This window comes from Homalodisca vitripennis, chromosome 3 (genome assembly GCF_021130785.1).
Source record: "Homalodisca vitripennis isolate AUS2020 chromosome 3, UT_GWSS_2.1, whole genome shotgun sequence".
NCBI classification, from domain to species: domain Eukaryota; kingdom Metazoa; phylum Arthropoda; class Insecta; order Hemiptera; family Cicadellidae; genus Homalodisca; species Homalodisca vitripennis.
In genome coordinates, this window is record NC_060209.1 from 67,768,486 (window position 1) to 67,793,834 (window position 25,349).

At 36.1% G+C, this 25,349-nt stretch overlaps 1 protein-coding gene across 1 annotated transcript in view; it reads left to right on the plus strand.

Moving 5' to 3' along the window:
* Positions 1–6,810: 6,810 nt before the first annotated feature.
* Positions 6,811–25,349, plus strand: part of LOC124357021 (multidrug resistance-associated protein 1-like) — a 73,161-nt gene continuing 54,622 nt past the window's right edge. The window contains exons 1-2 of the mRNA XM_046808390.1: positions 6,811–7,079; positions 24,808–24,984. Coding sequence (XP_046664346.1) covers positions 7,038–7,079; positions 24,808–24,984 — 219 coding nt within the window. The 5' untranslated portion in view covers positions 6,811–7,037. The remainder of the gene's footprint in view (positions 7,080–24,807; positions 24,985–25,349) is intronic.

Genomic DNA, 25,349 nt, shown 5'->3' on the forward strand with positions numbered 1-25,349 from the left:
CCTATAGAAATACCGTGATTATACTACACTATCCGAAAGGCTGAGCCCAAAAGTATCGTTTGATACTTTATGATTTAAACGAAAGGACAATTATATTTTTAACAACGGTCACTTTAATCAATTAAATCAATCAATTTAATGTTTGTAGACAAGAGTAATGACAACTCTCCTTTTTTTCTCCTGCTCCATGCTTTATTTTTTAATTTTTTTAAAATTTCGGGGGGGGTCCGGACCCCCTGGACCCCCCCTTCGCTACGCCACTGCAAGGAGTAATTACAACTTCCCACCACAAACCATTCTATTATTATTGTTTCTTTTGACTTGTAACACTCTTTAGGGTTTGTATCTTGTCTTATTAATATGTTATTGTCTAATTGAAAAGCATTGGATGAAAATAACCTTTATATGTTTCTAAATGACATCTTAAAGATAATTTGAGACGAAGTGTATAATTTAGTACGTATACACGTATAGCTGTGGGTAGACTGCAGGCATAAATCAATTTAAATGTTTTAATGAGAAAATAAATTTATACAAGGAATTGAATGTAGACTGCCATAGTAATAATGATAGCGGTTTATCATTAAAATTGTTCGTCAGTCAATTCGTTTTATTACTTGTACTACAGAGAATACTTTGAATTGTTGCTGCTAATGTATTTGTATGCATGGGTTTCCACCTTAATCTACTCTTGTGAGTCTCGAGGTCGACAACGTCAAAAGCTTTATTTTAATTGTAAAAATTTAATTTAAACTATAATCACTGTTATTCAAACAAATAAAAAAAAAAAAAAACGGCGGAAATTGTTGAGATATTATTTGGGAACCCAGATTGAGATGGACATATTTTATTATTGGTTTCAAGAAAGTAGTACTGTACGGTAATGAACATAAGTAATGTACTGTAGTACAGTAACTAGTATGATGACATTAAAATCGCCAAAAAACAATAAACATATTTTTCTTTGATTTATATTTTTATACGTTCATTAATTATTATGATAGTTAATTACCGATCACTATAACATGTTGCTGTCACAGCTTATGTATGAAATACCAAAATTAGAAAACCAAATTAATGAAATATCATGCTTTGTAAATAATATTACCTTAAAGTTCACACATTTTCTGTCTATTTGTTCATCCACGTTCTGCCACGTCTATGCGCAATGCACAAAGTGGATGCCAACCACTCAGCTACGGTAAAAAAACAATTACTAATTTCTTGTCTCGTGTAGTTATATACACAGTAAAGATATGAATAAAAATATATCAATTCCCAATATTTTGTTATCAGTGATGACATGATTCAAAATTAAAAAAACATTTAAATATAAAATAATATTATTTAAGTAACGCAAGTACATGCCCATATATTCAAGTTAAATATATGTATCCTGATGCAGTCCATTTTAGAATGTATAATTCTAGGTAAATAGGTGGCGGACATTTCTTGTAATTCTTAAGATATAGCCATTTTCCCGGAGCCTCTTGTTTTTTTTTGTTTAATGCAGCGTTGTCTTGTTAAATTTTCGCTTATGTTAGAGCTGTTGTTGTAGAGCATATAACAATAATAATAATGCTCTCAGACGGATGTCAAACTTACAATTTTGAATATTATTAGCGATTAACATATACCGGCAGGGTTGCCCCATACCCCACTTAAATGGGAAATACGGAGAATTTGTAGTAGTAACCCCCCCTCCCCTATTAGGTCATCCTAGATACGCCTATGGCGATAGACATACCTACCTTGAAGGACTTAAAAAACTATTGTAAGTCACTTCTGGGGATCATCTTGAGTCACTACAAGGGTGTGCCAGGTGGAACTTGTTCCACCTCCACTTTTAAAATTGTTTAAAGTAACTACAGTAAAAGCTGCCTGCGGCCCTGTGATATCCGGTACATTCGATATCTAGCCTAGTGGAAAATGATTTAAAGGGTTGCCCCATACCCTGCTTAAATGGGAAATACAGAGAATTTGTATTAGTAACTCCCCCTCCCCTATTAGGTCATCCTAGATACGCCTATGGCGATAGACATACCTACCTTGAAGGACTTAAAGAACTATTGTAAGTCACTTCTGGGGATCATCTTGAGTCACTCCAAGGGTGTGCCAGGTGGAACTTGTTCCGCCTCCACTTTTAAAATTGTTTAAAGTAGGGGAAGTGCGCTTAAGTTGCACCTGTGCCTAAAATGCACCTCTGGTGTTTTGGCAAAATGAACAGCATACAGTGCTCCACGAGGTACCAAGGTGAAGCTCTAACAGTAAAAAAGTCACGCCACTCACTTGGGTTAATGAGGGAGTTGATTGCCGTTCGTATATAAAAAACTTTCGTTTATTTCACAGTGCGCGTGATATTTTTGGTGATTTTGAGTTTATGGTACCACGATCAGGTGAAGGGTGAATAAAATTCTTATTATATCACTATATAGTAGGCAATCTTAGCTTCTAAATGAAACGTAGTCCGATTTAAAATATGCAACCTAACCTCAAACACGAAGTAGTTAGTTTCAATATGGCGATTTGCCTAAAATGCACCGCACCGGTTTTCCTAAATTGCACCACTTTTTTTACTGGTGCAATTTAGGCTAATATGATATTGTTCATTTCAGATGGCGAATAAAGGCAGACAATACGTTATATGGAAGGAAGAGGGTATGGAAAGGGCGATTGCGTCATCAAGAACGGTGATATGGGCATTAATGCAGTTGGTCGGGTGTACGGGGTGCCGGAAAAAAACATTAAAACGTCGCCTCGCTGGAACAAATACCTATGCAACTGATTCTAAACAGGTGTTCGGTCGTCCCTAAAGACTTGCCAGCTGAGTTGGAAAATGAATTGGTACAGCACGTATTAGATTTAGAGAAAATGTTTCTTGGAGTTACCCGAGATTTGAAGAAGTTTGCGTTTTAACTATCTGAGGCTAATGGTCTACCGCATAGATTCAACATGGAAACCAAAATGGCAGAGGATAAATGGTATTATTCTTTTATTTCAAGGCATCCACAGTTGTCTTTACGAAAACCGGAGGTAACATTAATGGCTAGGGCCAGTGGGTTTATAAAGGAGAAAAAGGATATTTTCTACAATACACTGACAAAAATAGTTGATGAAAACAAGGTGCAAGCCTCTGACATTTTCAATGTCGACGAGACTGCCCTTTCAACCGTCCAGAGGCCACGTATGATTTTGGCTCAAAAAGGCAAACATCAAGTGGGGTCAATGACTAGTGCAGAAAGGGGTACCCTTACAACTGGGATATTTTGTATGAGTGCAGCTGGTGTTTTTGTACCACCAATGCTTGTTTTCAAAGTTTTGTTATTCAAACCCGAATGGAAAATAGGAGCTCCTCTTGGGTCCACGTTTGACATGACTGAGAGTAGTTGGAGCAATGCTGAGGTATTTTTGAACTGGTCAAAAACCTTTGTGTCTTTTATCAAACCTAGTAATGATAAAAAATGTCTCATTATACTAGATGGCCATACGTCACATACAACAAATCTGGAGGTTATAGAATATGCCAGAGGTCATGGGGTCATCTTGTTATCCCTACCATCACACACAAGTCATAAGATGTAATGATATGGTATGACAAGAAAACACAAAATGAAATCCAGTTATTTGAGTTTAAAAGTTGTGTTGATTTCATTGTATAACATAGTAAAAGTTTTCTTTTCATGTCCATGATTCAGAATAAATGGTTTTTTATGACATATCGTGGTTTTATTCTTCCAAAACATGATTTTAAAAGCGGTGCAATTTAGGCATAATGGAGGTGCATTTTAGGCACATAAAGTGCAATTTAGGAAAAACTTTTTTTGTTTAATTTAGCTCGCAATTTTGTTAAATGGCTACTTATTCCAAAAATAGCCATTAAATCTTCTTTGTATAGCCCTTAATGATAACACTGAAGAAAAAAAATATTCAAAAAAATTTTGTTTCCTGAAATATACATGAAAGTGCTTAAGGGGTGCGATATAGGCGCACTTACCCTAACTACAGTAAAAACTGCCTGCGGCCCTGTGATATCCGGTAAATTCGATATCTGGCCTAGTGGAAAATGATTTAATCTTTTGTTACTATAAGATTGGAGCAAAGAATGCCACTCGGAAATACTCGATAACTTTCTTCTGTATGCAGGCTGAAAGGGCAAGGGCCAGGGAGGGATTTGGGCTTTATTTTCCTTTCTTGATTGTTTTTTTTTAATTTTTTATTTCCCGTCATCAAATTATTGTCTTGAAAATAATAACCTTAGTAAAAACTTGATGTCAATGTTGCTGTGTTTTATTTTATCGTCAAATCAAGATCTTGATTAAAAAATTATCTCATTACAGGTATATTATGAATGGCAAAATATGTAGCTAAGCGCGAATCTCAAGAATGGCTCAACCAATATTCTTTAAAATATTCGTTAAAATCTGAGCAACGTTTATATGAAGAAAAAGATCCTAGAAAAGTTACCTTGGATATTTAAAAATTCGGAAAAACGGTAATACTTATGTTTCATAATCGAAATTTAACTGAAACTAAACAGCCATTGACATTTTTAGCTGAAGTTCGACAAATTGGTTGAACAATCTGTTTACATTTAAATGTTGTAAAATACTAATTCTATAGTGCTTGCCTTTGTTCCAGATTGAACCAGTTTCAAAAATACAACTTTAATGAATTATAAATAGTAATTATACACTGTTGTAAAACAAACCTTAATGAAAGAACCTGTGAATGTTTTTACAAACGATATTCCAAACGGGTGGGCTCTTCCTTGACTCTGTGATATCGAATTTTAACAGTGGCAGGAACAAGGAAAGGAAAAACAAAGTCATGAACACTAACATGCCTCAACGATATGTATTCTTTCCCAGACTACAGTCCGAAAACAGCAAGACAAGACTTCATAACGCAAAACCTTGTAAACGTTTATTTTTTCAAGTTGTATGAACATAATAAGGATTTCTACCTTGTACCGGAAATAGATAGGAAGCAGGTAGGATTGTCCCCTAGACTGTAATAGGCTTCTCAGTGCTACGTACGAGTATGTATGTATATTTTCTTCATCGGAAAACAAGGCAAACTGAACTACGGTACTGGAAATACATTACAGCGAAAGTAGATTACAGCCGGAAGTGGTCGGTTTTCACCAAAGTAGATTTTTAAGAGGTACATACTTATAAAAGTTTTTTTGATCGGGGCAATAAGGTAAACTGAACTGAGACACTGTAAGTGATTTTATATTGTTGGAAGTAGACACCTTTTAATCGAAGTTGGCTCCTCAAATCTACGTAAGTACATATTTTTTTGTTGGGACATAAAGAGAAACTCAAATATGACACGAATTATCTTAACCGGAATTACATGACAAGGGCTAGAAATAAACGCTTTTTGACCAAAGTAGGTTTCCAAGACCTATGTATTTGTATTTTTTATTGGGGCAACAAGGCATACTCAGTTGTGGCGGAAATGTAACTGATGCTCCTTAGCTTACAAAACATTATATAAGAGTCAGTTTAAACTGTAATACTCTGAAAAAAGAAACAATGAAATAATATATACCATAGTACTCCAACTTATTATATATTTAGTGCTTTTACTGAGTAGTATGATGACAGGTAACATGTAGTACATAACTAAATGTTTCATTCTTTGTTTGAAATAAAAATTTTGAGTATAACGTTTTGATTTGTGTTTAATGTACATATATAAAAACCAAAAGTTGAACTAAAAATGGTATAAATAAATAAACCTATAAAGACCAATTTTAAGACTACAAATTGTTTTTATAAACTACATTTATTTCTAAAGATTTTGTTGAAAAACTATTTAATGGCAAATTTTACAGATTTTTCTTAAAACCTGCAAAACGGCTACATTAATTTGGCATGGTCTGTTTACTTATCCATGTTATGATACAACATAAATTTGTTGCAGTGTCAAAAAATAATTTGACAAAATATTTGGTTCTCAAGGAACAAAATAGTCACTTATTTGGGAAATGAATTGACTCTAACCAAATTACACATCATGCATGAATAATATGTAATGTAATTATGATTTATGTTGCTTCATAAAAATATACTTAATAATAGATCAGATCGGGTACATGACGGATAGTAGAAAATCTGGACATTGGGGGAGTTTTAATTGCATTTGGCACAGATGAAATCACAAAGAATATTTCTAAATATAACAATATTTGATATTAATTTCACGTGGTTGATGAAATATCTCTATTTCCTGTGATGGAGTGGGTGTCGTTGATCGTCCAATGGTCATATTTTGATACCTCAATTATTTCGCGTAATATTTTCATTTTTGTATCCAAGTAGTCTTTCTGTACTATCTACGGTATACTTATAGTACTTTTGACTCGACCCGTGGTGTTACAATATTATTTCTGTTACTTTATAATTTCCTTTAGCCATGCTCGAAGGCTATAATTTTATTAGTTGTTTATAAAAGTTATATTATCTAAGGAAACGCGTTAGCTTCATTACTGCTAATTTCTTGACCTTGAACGCTGATTGCGTATAATACATTAACCAACTCAGAAGTAAATACCAACCAATTAAAAAATATAGCAGTATAATAAAACTACAGTAATGCAAAATACATTTACAACAAAATCGATATTACGCTATAAAGTTCTAAAATGTGATATAAGCAGTGCTGCTATTTGGTTTCGCAACGTACCAAAAATAATTAACATTTGATTGGATGGGAGTGGGTTTTTTTTCTTTTCAAGTGGTACTACTGATAGCTTCCTGGGCGGCAGCGGCCGCTGGTTTTCATTCATCAGTTTGTCGCCTGCCGCCAGTGCCGTACGTTATAATCCCACAGCTGATAACCGCGACGCGTATTGGTTTTATTCGGATTTCAGACCCCAATTTATTTTCATTTTACGTTTTTATTTCAGTATTGTATTGTTTAGTTTTACGATTTTGTCACAAATTGTACGTCTAGCGTTCTCTCATCTCGTTTTACTTTTCAGTCATAAACTGGATACTTTTTATAACCTGTAGTTTCTAAATTAATTCATGTTTTCTGATGAGGATGGATTTTGCAATTCTAGTTTTTGGGTAAGTTTTCATATGTATTTATACATTAAACCAAGGAATAAAAATATACATCTGTTCTCATATAACTTTTTTTTAATTTCAACTAGGAAAGTGCACATATATTTAAAAACCACACATAAATTACGAAGTATAAGAATAGAAAAAAAAACAAATCTAATTGCATTATATTATTGCTATTACATCTAAAAGTTGAGAGGCTTTCATACTTTTGTATTATATCATTGTTTGTTTAAATCTGGTATGTAAAATTGTATGGTATTCACAATATATCATACGCTTTCTTGGACTTTTTCATCTTTGGATAGTGTAATACCGACCATGTCTGTTCTTATCTAAGATTCGGCTCTGTTAACGCAAATTCCTTAAACTAGAAAGAAATCACCGCTTATTTATGTAAACATACTCTTTTTTGTCATTTTCTTGACCGAATTTTGCATCCCACCAAATTCCATATATCATTTCCAAATTATGTAATGTGAACATATCATTATCGTGACATATCTTTACTAATTTGAGTATAAGTTTTTGGGCTGTAGTATTTAAAATATGCTGATTTCTCCCTAAAAATTGTCTTGAATTCAGGTTTATTCATTTCTTCAATTACGTAAAATTGAAGAATGGACAGTTTAATTCAAAATGTAGAGCACATTACAAGTGTTGTTGAGTATTATTTTTAAGAGACTAATAGATTTTTATGACGTGTTATTTGGCAACCAATCTTCAAGTTGTTCAGAAGAAGTATAAATAGTATATATTTTCAAGGATAAAATGAACTTTACATGACGTGAACTTCCTTTCACTGGAAATTAAATAATATGGTACTGGTAACTAAACAATGTAGTATAATAATATAGTATAATACAAAAAACAATGTCAAAAAGTAGATTAACTTATAAATACTATAAATAGAATTATAAGCAACGTTATTCTATTTAATTTTAAAATCATTTGGAAAGGAACAAAAAATAGATCACATAAGAATGTAGCTACTGCATAAAAATTGTTACTGTTTCCTAGTCATATTGGTGCTATCAAGAGAAATTCATAGGAGTACGAGTTATACTCGTATTATACTTGTAATACTGGTTAAACATAGGTTGCCAGTAATCATATATAGATAATGGTACCAAAGGAAAATGAACTGGTACAGTGATTTACAACTGTAAAAACAGGCAGTAAGCTCGCCTGATCGAAGATGCTATAAGGCCTTATTATTTTCATTCATTTTCGTTTGTGATGCAAAGAAGATTGTTTACATGAAAAGCAAAATATTAATAACATAAATATAATTATTTAACAGGCACAATAAAAATGGTTAAAAGACCATAGGTGTTTACATTGTCAAGAACATCTATATAACTTAACCTAATAGAGATATAAAACTTAAAAGTAAATATATAACAATAAATAACAAAATAAGAAAGAACATTATACGTCAACACATAAAACATTACAAATGTCTAACATGCAATAACTAAAACAAGATATACAGTAAATAGAGTAAAATTGAGGTCGGGCGGGGGAAAACTGAGAAGGGTGTTTTCAAAAAACATCGGGTTTTCTCTAAAAACCCATCATCCCTTCAGTGTTTCCCGTGATCCATTTTCAAATGATCTTCGTAAAAGTATTAGCTTTGGAGGAAAAAAAGTAGTTTAGTAATTTAAAAGATCTTGGATTTTTAAGTGAAGAAAAACACTTAATTAGTTAATAGAAAAGTTTAAAGAGAAATGAAATTAACAAAGCAGAATTAAGCGTTTTCAGGACAAAGACCGACATATTATCTTTATAGACGATACGCGCATTCATTCGACCCGCCTTAAGACCCACCCAGTCATGGTATCAATTAAAGAAGTTCGTGTTACCATATAAAAAAGGGAGATACGGGTTATTATCCACGCTGGATGGGAAATGTGTTTGTACCTTATGCCCTGAAAATGTGGAAGGCAACAAAACATTCGGAGGACTACTACGACAATGTCAACACCTAAATGGTAATACAATGGATAACGGAGAAAATCTGACCTAATTTACAACCTAGAGGAGTGATTGCAATAGACAATGCCCCATATATTATTTAAGGGGAAAAGTACCAACTTCAAAAAGCAAAAAACAAGACCTTAAGATTTAATTGGAAAAAATAACATCCCATGTAGTGATAACATGTTTGTCCCAGGACTTTACAGTTAAGTGTACTTACATAAACCTAGATCATACCGCTACCTATTGGATTAGACTGAACAAAAAGATGGCCGTACCCTCTGCCATCTCGACCGTACCCCTATCAAGCTGATAGGTCGTCGCTTTCAGAAACATAAACTGCAGTTTTTCCCAAGTCGAGAAAATTGCAGAAGAGAAAATATCCAGTGGGAATTCTTGATTGAGTGAACAAAATTTAATGTGAACATGTTGAGAGATCGAGGACACATATCTTACCAAAGAAGGCAACTTCGACGATCTTGTGGATCGTTTGTCATATCACTGGGTAGTAATTTAGATTCAGCAGACAGCGACTCTGATGGTGGAGACATGAGCGACATCAAGGAACTTCAATAATAAATCGAAACTGGCATATAAAAAGTAAGTTTTTTTCATAAGCTTAGATGGTATAATATTGTTATTTTTATGTTTACATTGATTCTGCAGTCTATAACAATTATAGCTTATAATTGATACATTTGTTAATTATGATGCCTAATTTATAGCGCTGTAATTATTGTTAGGCTAAAAGTCTGGTACGAAAACAATATTAATAATAATAGTCTGTTTCAATCATAAGTAGAACTGTATTAAATTGAAACTTGCTCCCGTAGTTTAGTTATTTTAAATTAATCACAGAATAACAGCGCATGTTTCGTGGACTGCTAGTACAGTCTCGGGCGCGCGCCCAGATCACTTGTCCCCGATCTGTACTGTCTGGTGTGGTCTACGTACATATCCCGGCTCCACTTGATGGCCTCGGAGAAGCCGAGCGATCTAATCCCAGCCGGCTGAGTGTGGTCCAGTTGGCAGAAACCCAGGCGCAGAGGTATCCCACGGCAGTGTTCAGCCGAGAGCAGCCGTGCCACGGGTTCATACTTGACGAGTTGTATCGCCCTGACCAGCCGTCCTCGTGTGGGACAGTCACAAGAATGTTAGTTGGCTCTCATTACACTCGCACCGAAACGTACGTAGACACTTCAATAGGCGATTTCTCGCCACCCGAACTGCAGAGAAGGTGGCAGTGATGTTAGAGTTCCCCGTACCTCCCAGTTGACAAGTTCTCCAACGTTGACCCGGATAGCGGATCTTTGCCTAGCGGAGACGGCTAGGCCCTCCAAGGCCTTCGCATATTGAAGAGCGTATTTTGCTGACTGTGCGAGAACTTCCATTCTCACCCGTAATCTTGATTTAGGTGCCTCTTAACCCCCTCTCCATTTCTTACACGAAGAACTCCCACCTCCAGGCATTCCGAGCATTGAAGTCTCTGTGTAAGAGGCGAGGCGCAGAAAAGAGCGCTCCATTAGGGGATGAGGAAGCACCGCAACAGCAACACGTAACGCTACCTAATAGAGACGCGATGAAGCCGATGTTTCACTTCTCAGCAGCTCCGGTAGATGGCGGGGATCTCGTGTTGCCCAGACGGGGACCCGGACAACTCCTTGGCTCTGCGCCTTATTAGGGAGGGTCGTCGGGTCACTCCGCCTACACCTGGCTATCTGTTGGCAAGGCGAAGCTGTCAGGAATGCGTTCCACCAGAAATACCGCAAAACTCGCCGAGCCAAGCTACTGCACCAAAGAGCCAGCGTACTTTGATCGAGTAGTTCCAGTTAATTTGGGCCAACTCCGCTTCGATCTTAGCCAAAAGGTCGAGAAGCGATCAATACAATACTAAAAGTCTTCTATTTAACTTGTCTGTAGTGATACTTTCGTATCAATGGAGTTCAGCTTTTAGCTAATTGCTGTAATACGAGTACACTATAAAGAGTTAGGGGAGACATAACTTTCCCTCCAACACAATCGCAAAAGGTACATTTCATACCACTTAAAAAAATTGTATTGAAGAGTTTAAATTGTTTTTAGGGCATTTCGCAAAACAATTATAACTATAATAATCTTTTATAGCTGGTATACTAATATATTATTCTCAAACAATTGAAAGTCAATCAAAATATTTTTATACCTATCAAGTTATACAGCAAACAAGCACATACAAAGAGTGTTTAGAATATATTTTAATTAGGTCAAAACTGTGATAACATTTGGTTAAAAGTGTACCCAAAACTCTAAATAATTTAATTTTATATATTGTAAAATTATCTGTAGATGTAGAATTATACGTAGAAAGGATTTTACTACAAATTAATATAGTATGTCATTAAATCTAAACTTTTAATTAGCCATAGAGGACTCACAAAATTACAGTTTCAGGAGTCTTAACTTAAAAACAGAAATTAAAATTATAATTTTAAAGATTATTTACCAATTTGCTGAATAATAGATTATATGAATGGGTAAGCAAAAAGATATTATTACAGAATTTCAGGCAGGATCCAGGAAAACGTAATCTACTGTAGACAATGGTTTCAGTCTGCCTTGCATGGTTAACCTGCAGTTGAATAAAAATAAAGGAAAGTTATATAGTTTAATTCTTGATTTCTCTTCAGCGAGCGACACAGCCGATAGACGTTAATTAGTACTCCAACCATTAGGGGTCTCCATTATTATGGCAAACATATTAGATGATTATTAGAAGGACACATCTTTAAGCGTGTGGTGTAACGATGGAGCGACTGAAAGTACTAACATTGGCCTCAGACAGGGATCCATTCTCAGTCCATTCCTGTTCTTGTCATTTGTTAATGATTTGACCGATAGTATAGAAGGGGGTTGTAACTTCGGTGGTGTTCGCAGACCTTTACGCCAATTATATCGTTATTCTGTCTTTCACGGTTGCAGGATTGTAATATGATTACGAGAATTAAAACCTATTGTGACACAAGGAACCTCCAAGTAAATTTAAATAAATATAAAACCGTAATTTTCAGTAAAGGGGCCAAATTCAGAGTGCACAAATGGTGCTTTAAAGGTACCATAATTGACGTGGTCAATGGTTAAAGATGTTTATTTGGGTATGGTACTGACTAGCACACTGTGTTGGAAGTCGCATCTAACCAAACTGCAGTTAATTTAATATGAACTCATTTAATTACCAATAAATGGGTGCCACTAAATTCTAAGCTCTTGTGTTTTAACTCTGTAGTACGATCTATTTTGAATTATGGAGTACACGTGGGGATACGTGAAGTGGTAGAGACTGTACTGAGGTATTTTATTAAGAAAATGTTAAGTAAAAGTAAGTAAAACAAGGCAACTTTGATTACTCTTTTTATAACCTCCAGGAAAATGAAACAGTCTTTCATTGAGTGTGTTAATGTCAGATTTTGGCCAAAGTTAGAACGTTTTATTTTGGTCCAAGGTTATTAATTGGGATGAATATATAAGCATGATAAGCAGGGGGAATGGCGCTTCTTGTCGGGGTTTGTGAAATAGGCTTGGAAAAAAGATTGGTTTTGGTACACGATTTTATTTTTAACAAACGTGTATATTTAATTATAATATTTCAACTCCTTACAACTGAATGCCACCTCGCCGCTCTTTTGTACATTTGACACGTCACTCTTATTACTTTGTTATTAGCCTATTACTTTATTGAAAAATCAACACATACAACTTTTAAGTTTCTTAGTTTTTTTTTATTCAATTGTTTGTAAATTATACCAAATTAGAGATTGTGGATATAATAGTTTTAGCCAATGCGCTAATCGTGATTGAAACTTTGTATATTAATTATTATTACTACAAATTTTTTTAAATTTGTATTTTATTAATTTACATTTACTTATACATTTAATGCATATTATTATATTTTTATCATTTTATACTTTTCAGGATTCGGAAAGCGATCTTTTTTGTTAAAATTATAAAAATGAACAATACTGGAACTTTTAACGTTGTGATGGCCAATCCAGCAGACGACCCATAGACCAGACCACTGCTGTTGATTGTTTTTATATATTTGGTTCCATGCCTGCCACCTGATTATATAATTGATTATAAAACACTGGTTCTTCTTTTTCATATTTTGCGCCGTTCCTTATCAGCTGAGTGGCTAGTGTCCACCTCATCTCCGAAGGGACTAGGGTTCTAATCCTGGCCTGGGGAAGGTACTTTACGAGTCAACAAAATAATCTTGGAGCTTAGCCTGAATTAACGTAGTAACCGATTTTTGAATCTATCCCTCATCCCGCCGTCAGCTTTATATTCGCCAGGGGACTATACGATAAAATACCTGCAGTTTCTAGATGACAGATAGTATAGGACTACAGGTCTACACAGTTATCAGAGAATATGAGGTAAGATAAGAACGGATCAAAATTTACACTGAATTTATAATCAGGTAGTATTATTTCACACTGAATAATCTTGGAGCCCTACAAATTGCAGAAGTAAAGGCGTCTTCTCAGGCCCGTTTTACACCCTGCCAGCGCCCTAGGCACAACGAAGAGTTGCGCCCCTTTTTATACCCCTGCCAGCTGACTACGCCCCCCCCCCCCCACCATCCCTACCATAACGCCTATACCCCGTAAATTTAGATTAAGTCTGAAATGCCAGTTTTGGTTCGGGAGGGACTTTAGACTCAATGTCCCATAACTTTCCTTTACAAATTATCCTGATTCTTTTCGAGAGCCTTCCCATTATCCACCACTTATGGATCCGCCGTGTCCCGGACTGACAACCGGTAGCCGTGAGGTTTCTACTGTCCTCTGGTGGGAATGTGTATAACGCCCACCTGTTACACCCATTCTCCCTTTTTTAAATTTGAAGTATTTACATTATTTATAGTATTCGTTTAATCACATTTTCTTTGGATTATTTTTTGTTTGTTGGCTTACCACTAGACTGACTAGAGATTCATGCAATAGCTTTTCTCTGGTTTTTCGTATTGCAAAGTCGTCAATAATGTTTGTTATTCTAATTTTAAAGTAATGTTTTGGGTGCACTGCAACAATAAGCCATTAATCTTTTCATCAACCATTGATGAACTAATTTCTGACTTCACTCTTTCCAAAGCTGAAAAGCTACGTTCAGATGTGCAGTTCGTCACAGGTAAGGTTAGAAATATCCTGAGAGCAACCTCCAAATTGGGGAACGTGTTCTCCAATCCGTTTGATTTTATGTAGGCGTACATATCGTTGATATTAGAAAGGTTCTCCAAGACCATTCATTGTTTGAAATGGTTACATTCCTGGGCAAAGTCTTGTCCATCAACCCCAACCCAAGTATACAGTATCGTTCTTGTATACTTCTCCTAACAGTTCAGCTTCACAACCTCTTTGGAATTTTTCTCTTCTAGATTTTGTAAGATCTTAAATCTTGTGTCGAGATTTTATTGACCTCCCTTCTTTTGTTGAGCTGCGAAGCTATGTTGTCAACAATGGCAATAAACACCCCAGTGCGAAATCTTTCTCGAGGAGATGTTTCTTCCATGCTTCTGTCCTTCTTTTCATCGGGCAATAGCTATCTTTTTCTTACTTTGTCATATACAGCTTCTTTTTCTGCAAGTTTCAATGCTTTGGACTCGACATCATCAAATAAATCTCTCTTTTCCCTCAAAAATGAGGATAGTGTTTCAAGTTTCTTTGTAGAACCAAATATGTCTAAATCTTGATTTTGAAGAGTCAAAATTGTTACTTGTTTTATCAACTGTCTCGAGAATTTCGTCCCAGATCATAGTTAATAATGTGGTTTGGAAATTTCCAAATGTTTTTAGAAACTCAGCGGCTGTGCATTGTGTTTATAGTGTCTGAGTAACGGCTTTATTTAGCTCTTCAAGAGCATCATTCTATTAATTCATGTCGACTTATTGTTAAAGCTCGAAGAGCGTCTACCCTAGCAGACCATCTTGTGTCACTCAGAGGTTTTAACATTAGCTTTCTCTAAACTTTCTTTGAGTTTCCTTCGTAACTCTTTTCAATGTGACTTTTTAAGATGTTCCACCTGTAAGTGGATGCCGAGAAAAAAAGCATACAGCCCTTGTACGAATGTAAAAAATATTGTGTATTATCTGGACTCGCCTTATCGGCAGCAAAACACCCAGCAAGGTTTAGTGAACGAGCTGCACATGGTACATAGTCAGCAAAATCATTTTTGCTGTTATTCTTTACCTGAAGACCTGAGTATATGCCCGACATGTTTGATACATGGCATACACATGTAAGTTTGTCCACGGCAGTTATCGACATCTAGCTCAAGTTTCTCAAGTAAACTGAGGGTACTACATGTCGAAGTACTACAGCCAATTGGTCTGTGTGCGATTCGTCAGGTGTGGAGTCTATGATTAAAGAGAGATAGCGAGCTTGTTTGATTTTATTCAGTACTTCTTTGCTCATAATCTCCATAAATTCACTGCAAATGTCAGACGAAAGGTATAATACTACCTTTGCCTTTCCTACCATGTGTTGCTATGTGTTTCGCGAGAAATAGATTAAATTCACTTATCACCTCAAGACAGCCTAGGAAAAGTCCGTTTGATGATTATGCGTGCAGATACAACCACGGCAATGTGTTTTTCCATTTTTTGCGCCCCCCAAAAATGCCAATTGCCTAGCGCCCTAGGCACGTGCCTACCGTGCCTATTCGGTAAAACGGGCCTGCCGTCTTCTCTTTCTTTGTACAACATGTATTGTTTATTTACTGTCAACATGAGTAAAATACTCCTATACAAAATTGCTTTATTAAAAATAAACCGACTTCAATACTTGTTCTAAATTTAAGGAACTAAAACGAAAAAATAATGTTAATTTGACAATATGAAAGTTATAGCTACACCACACAATTTTTGAAGGCTACTCCAAATTTTATGGGGCACATATATTACATAATAATTAAGCTTACACTTATACATTATACACATATGCCCCTTACTGCAGTCTAAATATAATGTGTAATGTTTCGTAAGCAATGAAAGTAAACTTTAAGATAGAAGTATACATAGAGTACTAATAATGATAATAAAAATAAGTGTAATATTTATTGCCATGTTACTGGAAACATTGACAAAGTCATGTACACAACAAAGAGTCAGTGACAAAACAATGTTGAAATACACAGCTTGTACATAATATATTGTATAATTTTAAAACGTCAAAACTTAATTCAATGTAAAAAAGTGCTGTTTTACAAAATAGTAAAAGATTTTACAGCCAGAAAAGTTCATCTCGGCAGCATATTCTATTTCATCGCTCTTTGACACGTTTCAAACGTTTCTTGGAAGAATCCTGTTACAAGTAGAAATATGTGCCAAGTGTCTGTGGGGTAAGCTACGCTTTATTTGAGAAGCGTTATTTTCTTAACTTTCTCCTACCTCTGCTTGGTATGAAAATGTTACTCAAACGATTAGTATGCGTGATCGACGGTGATTTCCCTATCGTCTGTGAGTTATATTATCGCCGTTAAAATACTCATATATACATCTCAGCAACTCATTTCGTCTTGTTGCTCCACGCCATGATTCAAAAGGATTCCTAGAGAAACGTAATTTGGTATCCTGATTTAACATGAGAAGCTTCCTACAGCTACTCTGAGATGTAAAATTCGTAATATTCTAATCTCTGCACTCAACCCACTTTCATTGCTCCAGAAGGATTCAACATTGGTTCTAACTTGACTTGGACCGTTACACCGAACAAGAGTAGGCACCCTAGCATTTGTGAGGTAGGTTATGGCATTTGGAAGAAAACTATGTCACGGCAACTCATTCTGTTCTGTTGCTACATATAGTTTTTCAAAGGACCCACCATTGTCTGAAACACTAATGTAGACTACGAAGCTTCTCACAAAAACTCTGAGAGGTAACGTATGCTGATTTAAAAAAGTATAATCTCCGCACTCAAGCCTGTCTCAATGCTTCATAAAGAATTTCACATTATCACCAACAGGGACCATACACAGATTTACTATAAACAACGATATGTTCCTTAGCATCTGTGAGGTAAATTATGGTCATTCGAAAAACATCTCGACCTCTTATTCCGCCTCTTTACACATGTCAGTTTCATTTAAAGGATCCATTCAGGAGTATTATCTGGAACACTAATGTAGAATAAGCAACTTCCCACAATAATTCTAATGTGTCTTAAAATTATTTTGAAAATTCCAATCTCAAACTAAATCCTGTCCCGTTACTTCATAATGGATTTTTTTATATTACCTCCAATAGCGACGTCACTCGGACCTTTGTCGTAAACAATGGTATGTTCCCTAGCATCTGTCATATAATGTGAGGGCATTGGAAGAAAACTACATATTGGAGTCATATTCCATCTCGTTGCTCCATGTCATGTTTTAAAGTACTCTTATAAAGCGTTTTCTGGAACCCTCATCTCGCCTACTAGGACCTCTCCCATTGTAACTGTTATGTAACTTATAGCGATTTGGAACATTTCAAACTCCGCAATCAATCCTGTCCCGTTACTTTAGGACAGCTTTTATATATTGCTTCCAAATAGGAACGTCATTCCGAAGCCAAAACCGAAAATAATGTTTTCTATACATTTTAAGTCAAATCAATAATTGTATAGAAACCGCATCTCCGCAAATTGCTTTGTCTGCCTTCTCCATATGGTTTTGTGTGCAAAACTTCCAAAATGTTTTCCTGTTCAGATTGACCCAATCCATAAAAACCACTCTCGTTCATAAAAAAGTAATCCACATCGGTGTAGTAGTTTCTGAAAAACCGGTGAACATACATAAAAAGGAACTTAGAAACAGGTCGAATTGTAGACTATATAACCTCCTCTATTTTGATGTCGGTAGAAAGTTATTATTTATAAACTAGCTGTTAATCGCGACTTCGCACTCTAAATTTAAAATCTGTCTAGGAATTATTTCTATCGTGTTGTACGAGTACATTAGTACGCACGCATAACTTTGTACGCTCGCTATCTGGAAATCACAGCTGATATAATACGCGTTAGAAAAACATGATTGTAATTCTAAAAAATTGCCTTTTTACGTTATAATGTATAATAACTTACATGTTATAACAATTCCTTTTCGAAATTTGAAGCATTAAGAGATACCGAAAAGTTAAAGAATAAAAGTTGAATAAAATATGATTATGAACTAAATGTACAGTATATGTATGCCATATGTCGAAATATTAAACGAAATTATATATATATATATATATATATATATATATATATATATATATATATGTGTGTGTGTATCGTAAAGTTCAGTTCTTTTTTATACTTTCCTGTAATGTTTCGACATTTGGCGCTCTGTATATATATACATATATAACCAAATATATATAATATGTATTTGGGATTATGGTGTTTTTGGTTTCTGCGGGTCATGATCGGAGGAAATAAAGAAAAATCTTCCGGAAATTCTGTCTTGAGGGCCTTTACACTAAGCAGATGTGATTAAATCCACCTAAGAATGTTGGTATAACCAGCACGATAAAAGAAGGCAAGTCTTGTGAATTCATGCTGGTTGAGATCCAGTCAAACCGGTTCTGATTTCGAATTTACATTTGCATTCTACAAAAGCATTGTGGACGCAGAGAATCTTGACACTCTACTAATCTTGTTGCTCTACTGACGAGTTCCTCATATTCGAGTATCATGACTTAACTTGGTACAAAGGCAGTATTTTCGCATAGCTTAGGCTCGATGCACACCTGCGTATTTGCAAGTAGCGTGCACGCCGCGGGCAAGCTGCGTATGACCGCCGGCGGTTTAGCAGTAGTGAGTTGTTAGTTAGGTAGTGCACACTCGAGCGGAGCCGCAGCGTGCACGCGACTAACAAGCGACTTCAAGCTACGTTTTCCTAGACGCGCATTATACAGCGCCGCGTATTATCCTGCGCCGCGCATCTAACTGCGTCGCGTAACCGAGCACTGGTTTGTACAGAATTAAGTGTAATTGTTTTCCTAGGCGCGTCACTGCGTCGGCGCGATATACGGCGCCGCGCTACGACGCCACACCACTGCTCCGAGAGCAGTCAGTCACCTTCATTGCGCCGCGCAACACCATGGAGACCATCGCGTCCAGTGCTAAATCGGCACTGGAAGACGATGTTTTTGTTAAGTTTTCCGAGGAAGAAGACGAACTTTAGTGTTTTAAGTTCAAGAAAGACCTATATTGTGGAGTTTACAACAAAAAGAATACAAGAGTGTGTTGAAGAAGGACAAGGAGTGGGAAGAAACTATCTAAGAAATATTTGTTTATAAGTTCTACATACAGTTACTGTATTAATAATAATTATTATAAATTACAAACGAATGCACACATATAGATTCTAAAAACTGGCATAATTTTAAGAATTCATTACCCGGAACTGTGGAGTTGTGTAGAAATGCGATTCTCATCATAAGAACAATGTTTTCAAACTTCCAAGTTCGTTTAAACAGAATAAATCTAAACAAATGGGCCCGCATTAAATAATTGGAGTTTAACATTGTACTTATCATTTGGAATATTCCTGCATCTCCTTCTTTGCCATAAGCACCAACATCCACCATAAGGAACTTACAGTTTGCATCGACTAATGCAAAAAGAACCGTTGAAAAGAAATTTTTAAAGTTGTAAAAAAGGCTACCGGAAGAATTAGGTGATACTACTCTCAAATTTGGGGATTTCACCTCAGCAGTTAAGGCATTTTTCACACGATTAGAAGGCTGCACGGTTACATCTTCACGTATGAGGTCAGTAATGTGTGAAAACTGTCCACGCGTAAGTCTAAAATATTCTTTAAATTTAACGTCATCAGTAAGCAAATGTCTTTTAACTAAAATAGTGTAAGCTCCCTCGTAATCTCTTTCTTTGAACATTTCTCTGCATGATTCTCTGCTAGGTATTAACGTATGTAAAACTGCACAGTCTAGTTCCATGTCTATAGTGGCTTCTTAAAGAAGAAGTAAAGCTGCGGCTCGCACATGTATATAGTCCGACATGACTTGAGGTTGGGACCAGGCTGCTGCACTGCGCCCCGATATTGCGCGTCTAGGAAGACACTTAATTCCCGCGATCACAGAATGTCGACAACGCATTTAGATGCGCGGCGCAGGAAAATACGCAGCGTTGTATAATGCGCGTCTAGGAAAACGTAGCTTGAGCTCGGAAGGACGCCACTACTGCTACGCCGCGGCGTGCACGCGGCTTGCACAACAAGTCTGGCGGCTTGGCAGTCTTTGCTAGGCAATCAGCGAGTACACAATGACCGCGCGATGGATATCAACGTCGATACTGAACTGTTTATTGCTGCTGTCAAAAACCAGCCTGTCATATGGGATACTACATCAGAACATTACCATGACAGGATTAAAAATAGAGGAGCCTGTTCATCGTTTGTGAGGAGTTCTTCGAGGGATTTAATGAGAAGTGTTTTAATAATAGTCTGCATTTAGTATCTTTACTTTTGATCTTTACTTTAGTCGTTTAGTTTTGCTTCAAGTTCATCAAATGATACTACACTCATCATAAAATAATTGAAAAATTTCTTCTCATCTCGACGAAGATCTTGGAAAAGCGTAACAAACGCCCCTTTTAACAAACGAGCACTAACTAAGGGATGCACCCACATACTTCGCTTTTTGTCATTGTATAAATAATCATACACAGCAAACGCAAATGCAACACGTTGTCTGTGACCATCCATGCTGCTTAGGAGGTGCAAAGAGACTGAAGACGCCGAAAAACCGCTGTAGTGTGTATTGACGGAAAAAAACAAGCCAAGCGCACGCAGCTTGCCCGTGGCGTGCACGCTACTTGCAAATACGCAAGTGTGCATCGAGCCTTACGCTGCCGAGGTCAAGTGTGGAACCAGCCGTTCTAAAACTATGCCATTATACTTTCCCCACTCCTCTACCGTAGTGCCTGGCTACCTCCATGTCTTCTCGTTGTTCGCATTGTGTATACAAGTGCTTTATTAAAATGAAGATTGTCATTGTAATTGTTATTAACACTATAGTAGTTAACTAGTGCATTATTTGATCAGTACTCGTAATTTAGGATTGATCGAAATTTATTGACAACTGCCAACTTGTATGTTTACTATGTATAGTGCCGATGTAAATACATATACATATTATTTAAATAAATTGGTGGTAATTATTACAAGGCGAATCTTTTGTATTTGTGTTTATCAATACTTTGTTATGTATGTTGTTTAAACACATGAAATAAATAAGAAAAGTGCAGGATCATCAGGTTGTTCTAGAATTTATAAAGCCAAAGCACACCGTGGACATTGCATCTTATCTCGAGCGTCTCAATGCCCAATGTTTCAGCCAGCTCTCTCTTCAGTACGTTGCGGCAGGGCACATCTAGCCGAGTTCACACAACTCTCACAAGTCTATCTTGAATCTTTACAGATTGTCAACTGGCCTCTCTGATAAGGTGAACCGACTACCGATGCAAATTCGAGCGACTCGGATCTCACGCAGTAGATAAACTTAAATACCACTGGACTATTTTTCTTCTCGTAGAACGCACCACAAGCTCTAGCATCCTGTTAGCCCTACTGCAAGAGTTAGTTATAAGGATTAGAGGATTATGAAGAGTTAGACCAATAAAACGAATAAAGGAATATTCGTCTGATATTGTCACGCCCAAGTCACTAACGTCACTGATTCTTACTAGCAGCTAATTCCTCAAATTGGTAGTCGAAGCAGATCTTGCTCTTCTCTCTATGAAAAGAGATGATGCTACAGTTTTTGTGTTAATGACCATGTCATTTAACTTACACCAGTGCTTGACGCCATGCAATAATAATTGCTGCAGTGTTTGACAGTTCTGTTCACACTTGACCTCAAGGAAGGTATTTACTCGTATATCATCAGAACACAATAACGGCTCCAATTACCTAAAATATCTTGCAGCTTCCGTTATTAATATTATTTGATTTTACAAACTACTAACTGTATTGAATGTCCAGATTCCATTTTGAACACAGAATTATATTGGGATTGCATTTCTACTGGTTAAATATTTTGATAGATGAGTTTTAAAAGTTTGAAGAGCGTATTACTCTTTTAAATAGTGTACTCAAATATTAATAGCACTACTTAGGTTTGAAGTAAATTAGTAGGGTTATATTTCGCACATGGTAACCCCTAATACACAGTATTCTAAATATTATTCTTATGTTACAGAGAATTATAAAATAAAGCATTCTAATTTTAGGATAGTATATTTGTGCTCCCTGCAATTTTGGGTAGGGACATAATTTGTTGCTCCATTCTTTATTCATTCAAAGGTTGAGCTCTACCTTCTGCTTAGAATGCGAGATTATATGGAAGTCGGTATTCCAAACGTTCAGAACCAGCTATAAAGTGAGTTAGATAATCTAAATATTCATAAGAAAAAACTAGATGTTCATTAATAACAAATAATGTTTAGACTAAACAAGTTTATCAAGCTAAAAAAGTGTGTTCTGAGGAAAAACTATTATGTAATATTTTTAATCCTTTCAATTTTATACCCTTCCATTTCGACCATCAGGAAACCTTGTTGGCTGACGATTGATTTCTCTATTAGGGAAAATTATTCTGTAGATTTCACAAAAACTGAGCTGTGTGCTTATTAAATGCAATTTGCACACATAGTCTATTGTTTAAAAGAGTGCTGTTTATTTTGTAACAGAGAATTGATATGCAGGATAGTAAACAAAAGAAAATTCGTATTAGGATCTGTTTATGTAAAAAAAGTTGGACTTAGTTTTTTGTGCTCTTCCAGTCGTCACAAGATGAGGATTTCCCTAAAATATCTAAGTTTTCCTCGCCCCATCTATTGCAGTAAAAGGAATCACATGGGAACATAGCTACTTCACACAAACGTCAAATAATGTAATGGGAATTCCTAAAAAGACTTTTGGTACATCTTGAGGATTTAATTAATTATGAGTTGGGGAGGGTTTATTGTATTTAAATATGAAATGGGTTAGTGGAAAATATATCTCGAGAGGAGAACTAAACAGCCATTTCAATTTCAATTGATTGACATTGTGGCGGAGGGCCTTGACAGGAGAATGCCTACGCTAAGCGTCTTTCTTGACCTGTATAAGGCATTTGACTGTGTAGATACCAGATTCTTATTTCCAAATTACACAAATGTGGCATACGAGGCATACCACTCACGTGGCTTGAGTCGTATCTCAACAACCATTACCAACAAGTTTATTTAAATGACCTTAGGCCATCTATATCATCTGGTCAAATTCAAATGGTTCAGTAGCAGACGATACTACCCTCTGTTTCCAGGGCAAATGCAAAAAGTCTTTGGAAATTGATTGCTTTGTAAATTCAAATTCATGTCTTCAATTTTTATCAAGTATGAATCTACAAACAAATGATTCAGAATCAAACTTTTTTTTATTTTTCAATGCGTAGAGCGCCCCATGAACCCGTTCCATCAGTTGTACTGAATGATATGATCATTGATGAAATTTTAAGCACCAAATTTCTAGGAATTCACATTGATAAAGGTTTGTCCAGGGAAAAACATGTGGACTTTGTCTGTACTAGAATGTCCTCAGGTATCTATGCTTTGAGGAAATTGGCAGAATTTTGTGGAATACACCTACTGAAAATGGCCTATTATGGCCTAGTGTACCCACATATGTCATACGGCATAACATTTTGGGGAGGGTGTGCAAATGTCCATTTCCAGAGGTGTCAGAAGAAAGCAGTACAAATCATGGCAAAAATAGGAATTAGAGAATCCTGTAGGGATTCTTTTAGAGAACTTGACTTGTTAACCTTCCCAGCCCTCTACATGTACGAGACCGTCTTGTACTGTCGTTACAAATGTGCGGTAACGCGGGGGGCAGGGACGTTCATGACTACAATACCAGAGGGAGGGATGCGTTTAGATCTGCGCAGCACAGGCTCCAGGCTTACGAAGCTCTACCATCTGAGGTTGGAGCTAAACTGTTCAACAAGCTGCCCTTAGACTTGTTTGTAGAAAATAGGAAACCACTGTTTAAGAGGAAGCTAAGGCACCTACTGGTGCAAGGAGCCTACTACTCTGTTGGTGAGTTTGCGGATCATGAAGATTAATCAATTCTGTTGGGTTGGGGGTGCCGTTATGTGTAGCACTTTAGCTTTTACCTTGCAAGCTTTTTGCATTCTTTGTTTACAGTTATAAGCAATAAATAATTAAATTTTATATTTTTAAGGGTACTTGTTTGTTATTTGTATTGTTTTGTAACTTTTATTTATATTCTAATATGTTTTAATCTATATGACGCTCGCCATACAATATTGTAATTGTCTACGGCAACAAAGCTATTATTATTATTATTATATAGCTAAGCTCTAATTAGAATACAATAAATTAAAAAAAGAGAGGGACAGGTTATTTTAAAACCTATTCTGCCTGTCTCTGCAAAGTTCCTTGTCTCTGTTGGAATCATCGAACAGAATAAGGAGAGAGTTTATACAAGAATACAGGACTGAACAGATGCACTTCGATCACAATAAAATTTGACTAACTATGAAACTCTAAATCTATTTCATTACACTCCTCTGCCATAGTTTTTTTCCGACATCTAATCATGTAGTAATCTGTATATGTATGTATAAATAAATAAATAAATAAATAAATATATATATATATATATATATATATATATATAAACACACTTTGGTTTTATTTACTTATACATCAATATTTCACAGGACTCCACCATCTCCTGGGATACAGACAATCCTCGACTCCCCTTGTGTTTTGAGAAGACAGCTCTGGTGTGGGGTCCATGTCTGCTGCTCTGGCTGCTCACACCTCTCGAGCTGTTTGTTATATTCCGCAGCAAGTGTAGAGATGTGCCTTGGGGATTCACAAACACTACAAAACTGGTAAGTGAAGGATTCTATAAACAGTTCAATTTAAGTCGATTATAGATTAGAGTAGTTTGGAATAAAGGCCATAATACATAGACGACAGACATTGGGACTATACCTATAAGCTAATCTTCCTCTGAAAAGTTCAAATAATAAGACAAGAATAGACTCTGCACCACCCTGGAGCAGAGCCGGCAAAATTTCCTTCTAACCTGGTGATTTTAAATGTACTAAACTTATTGGTTGCCCATTTGGAAATTGACAATTGTATGTGGGCGCTGCCTGTCTCCTTCTGTATATTTTCTATTGGCCTCTTCGCATTAGGCCAGATCCCATTCTCCACTTCTCTCGCGGAGACTGGCCTTGATGGCTTCCCTTCG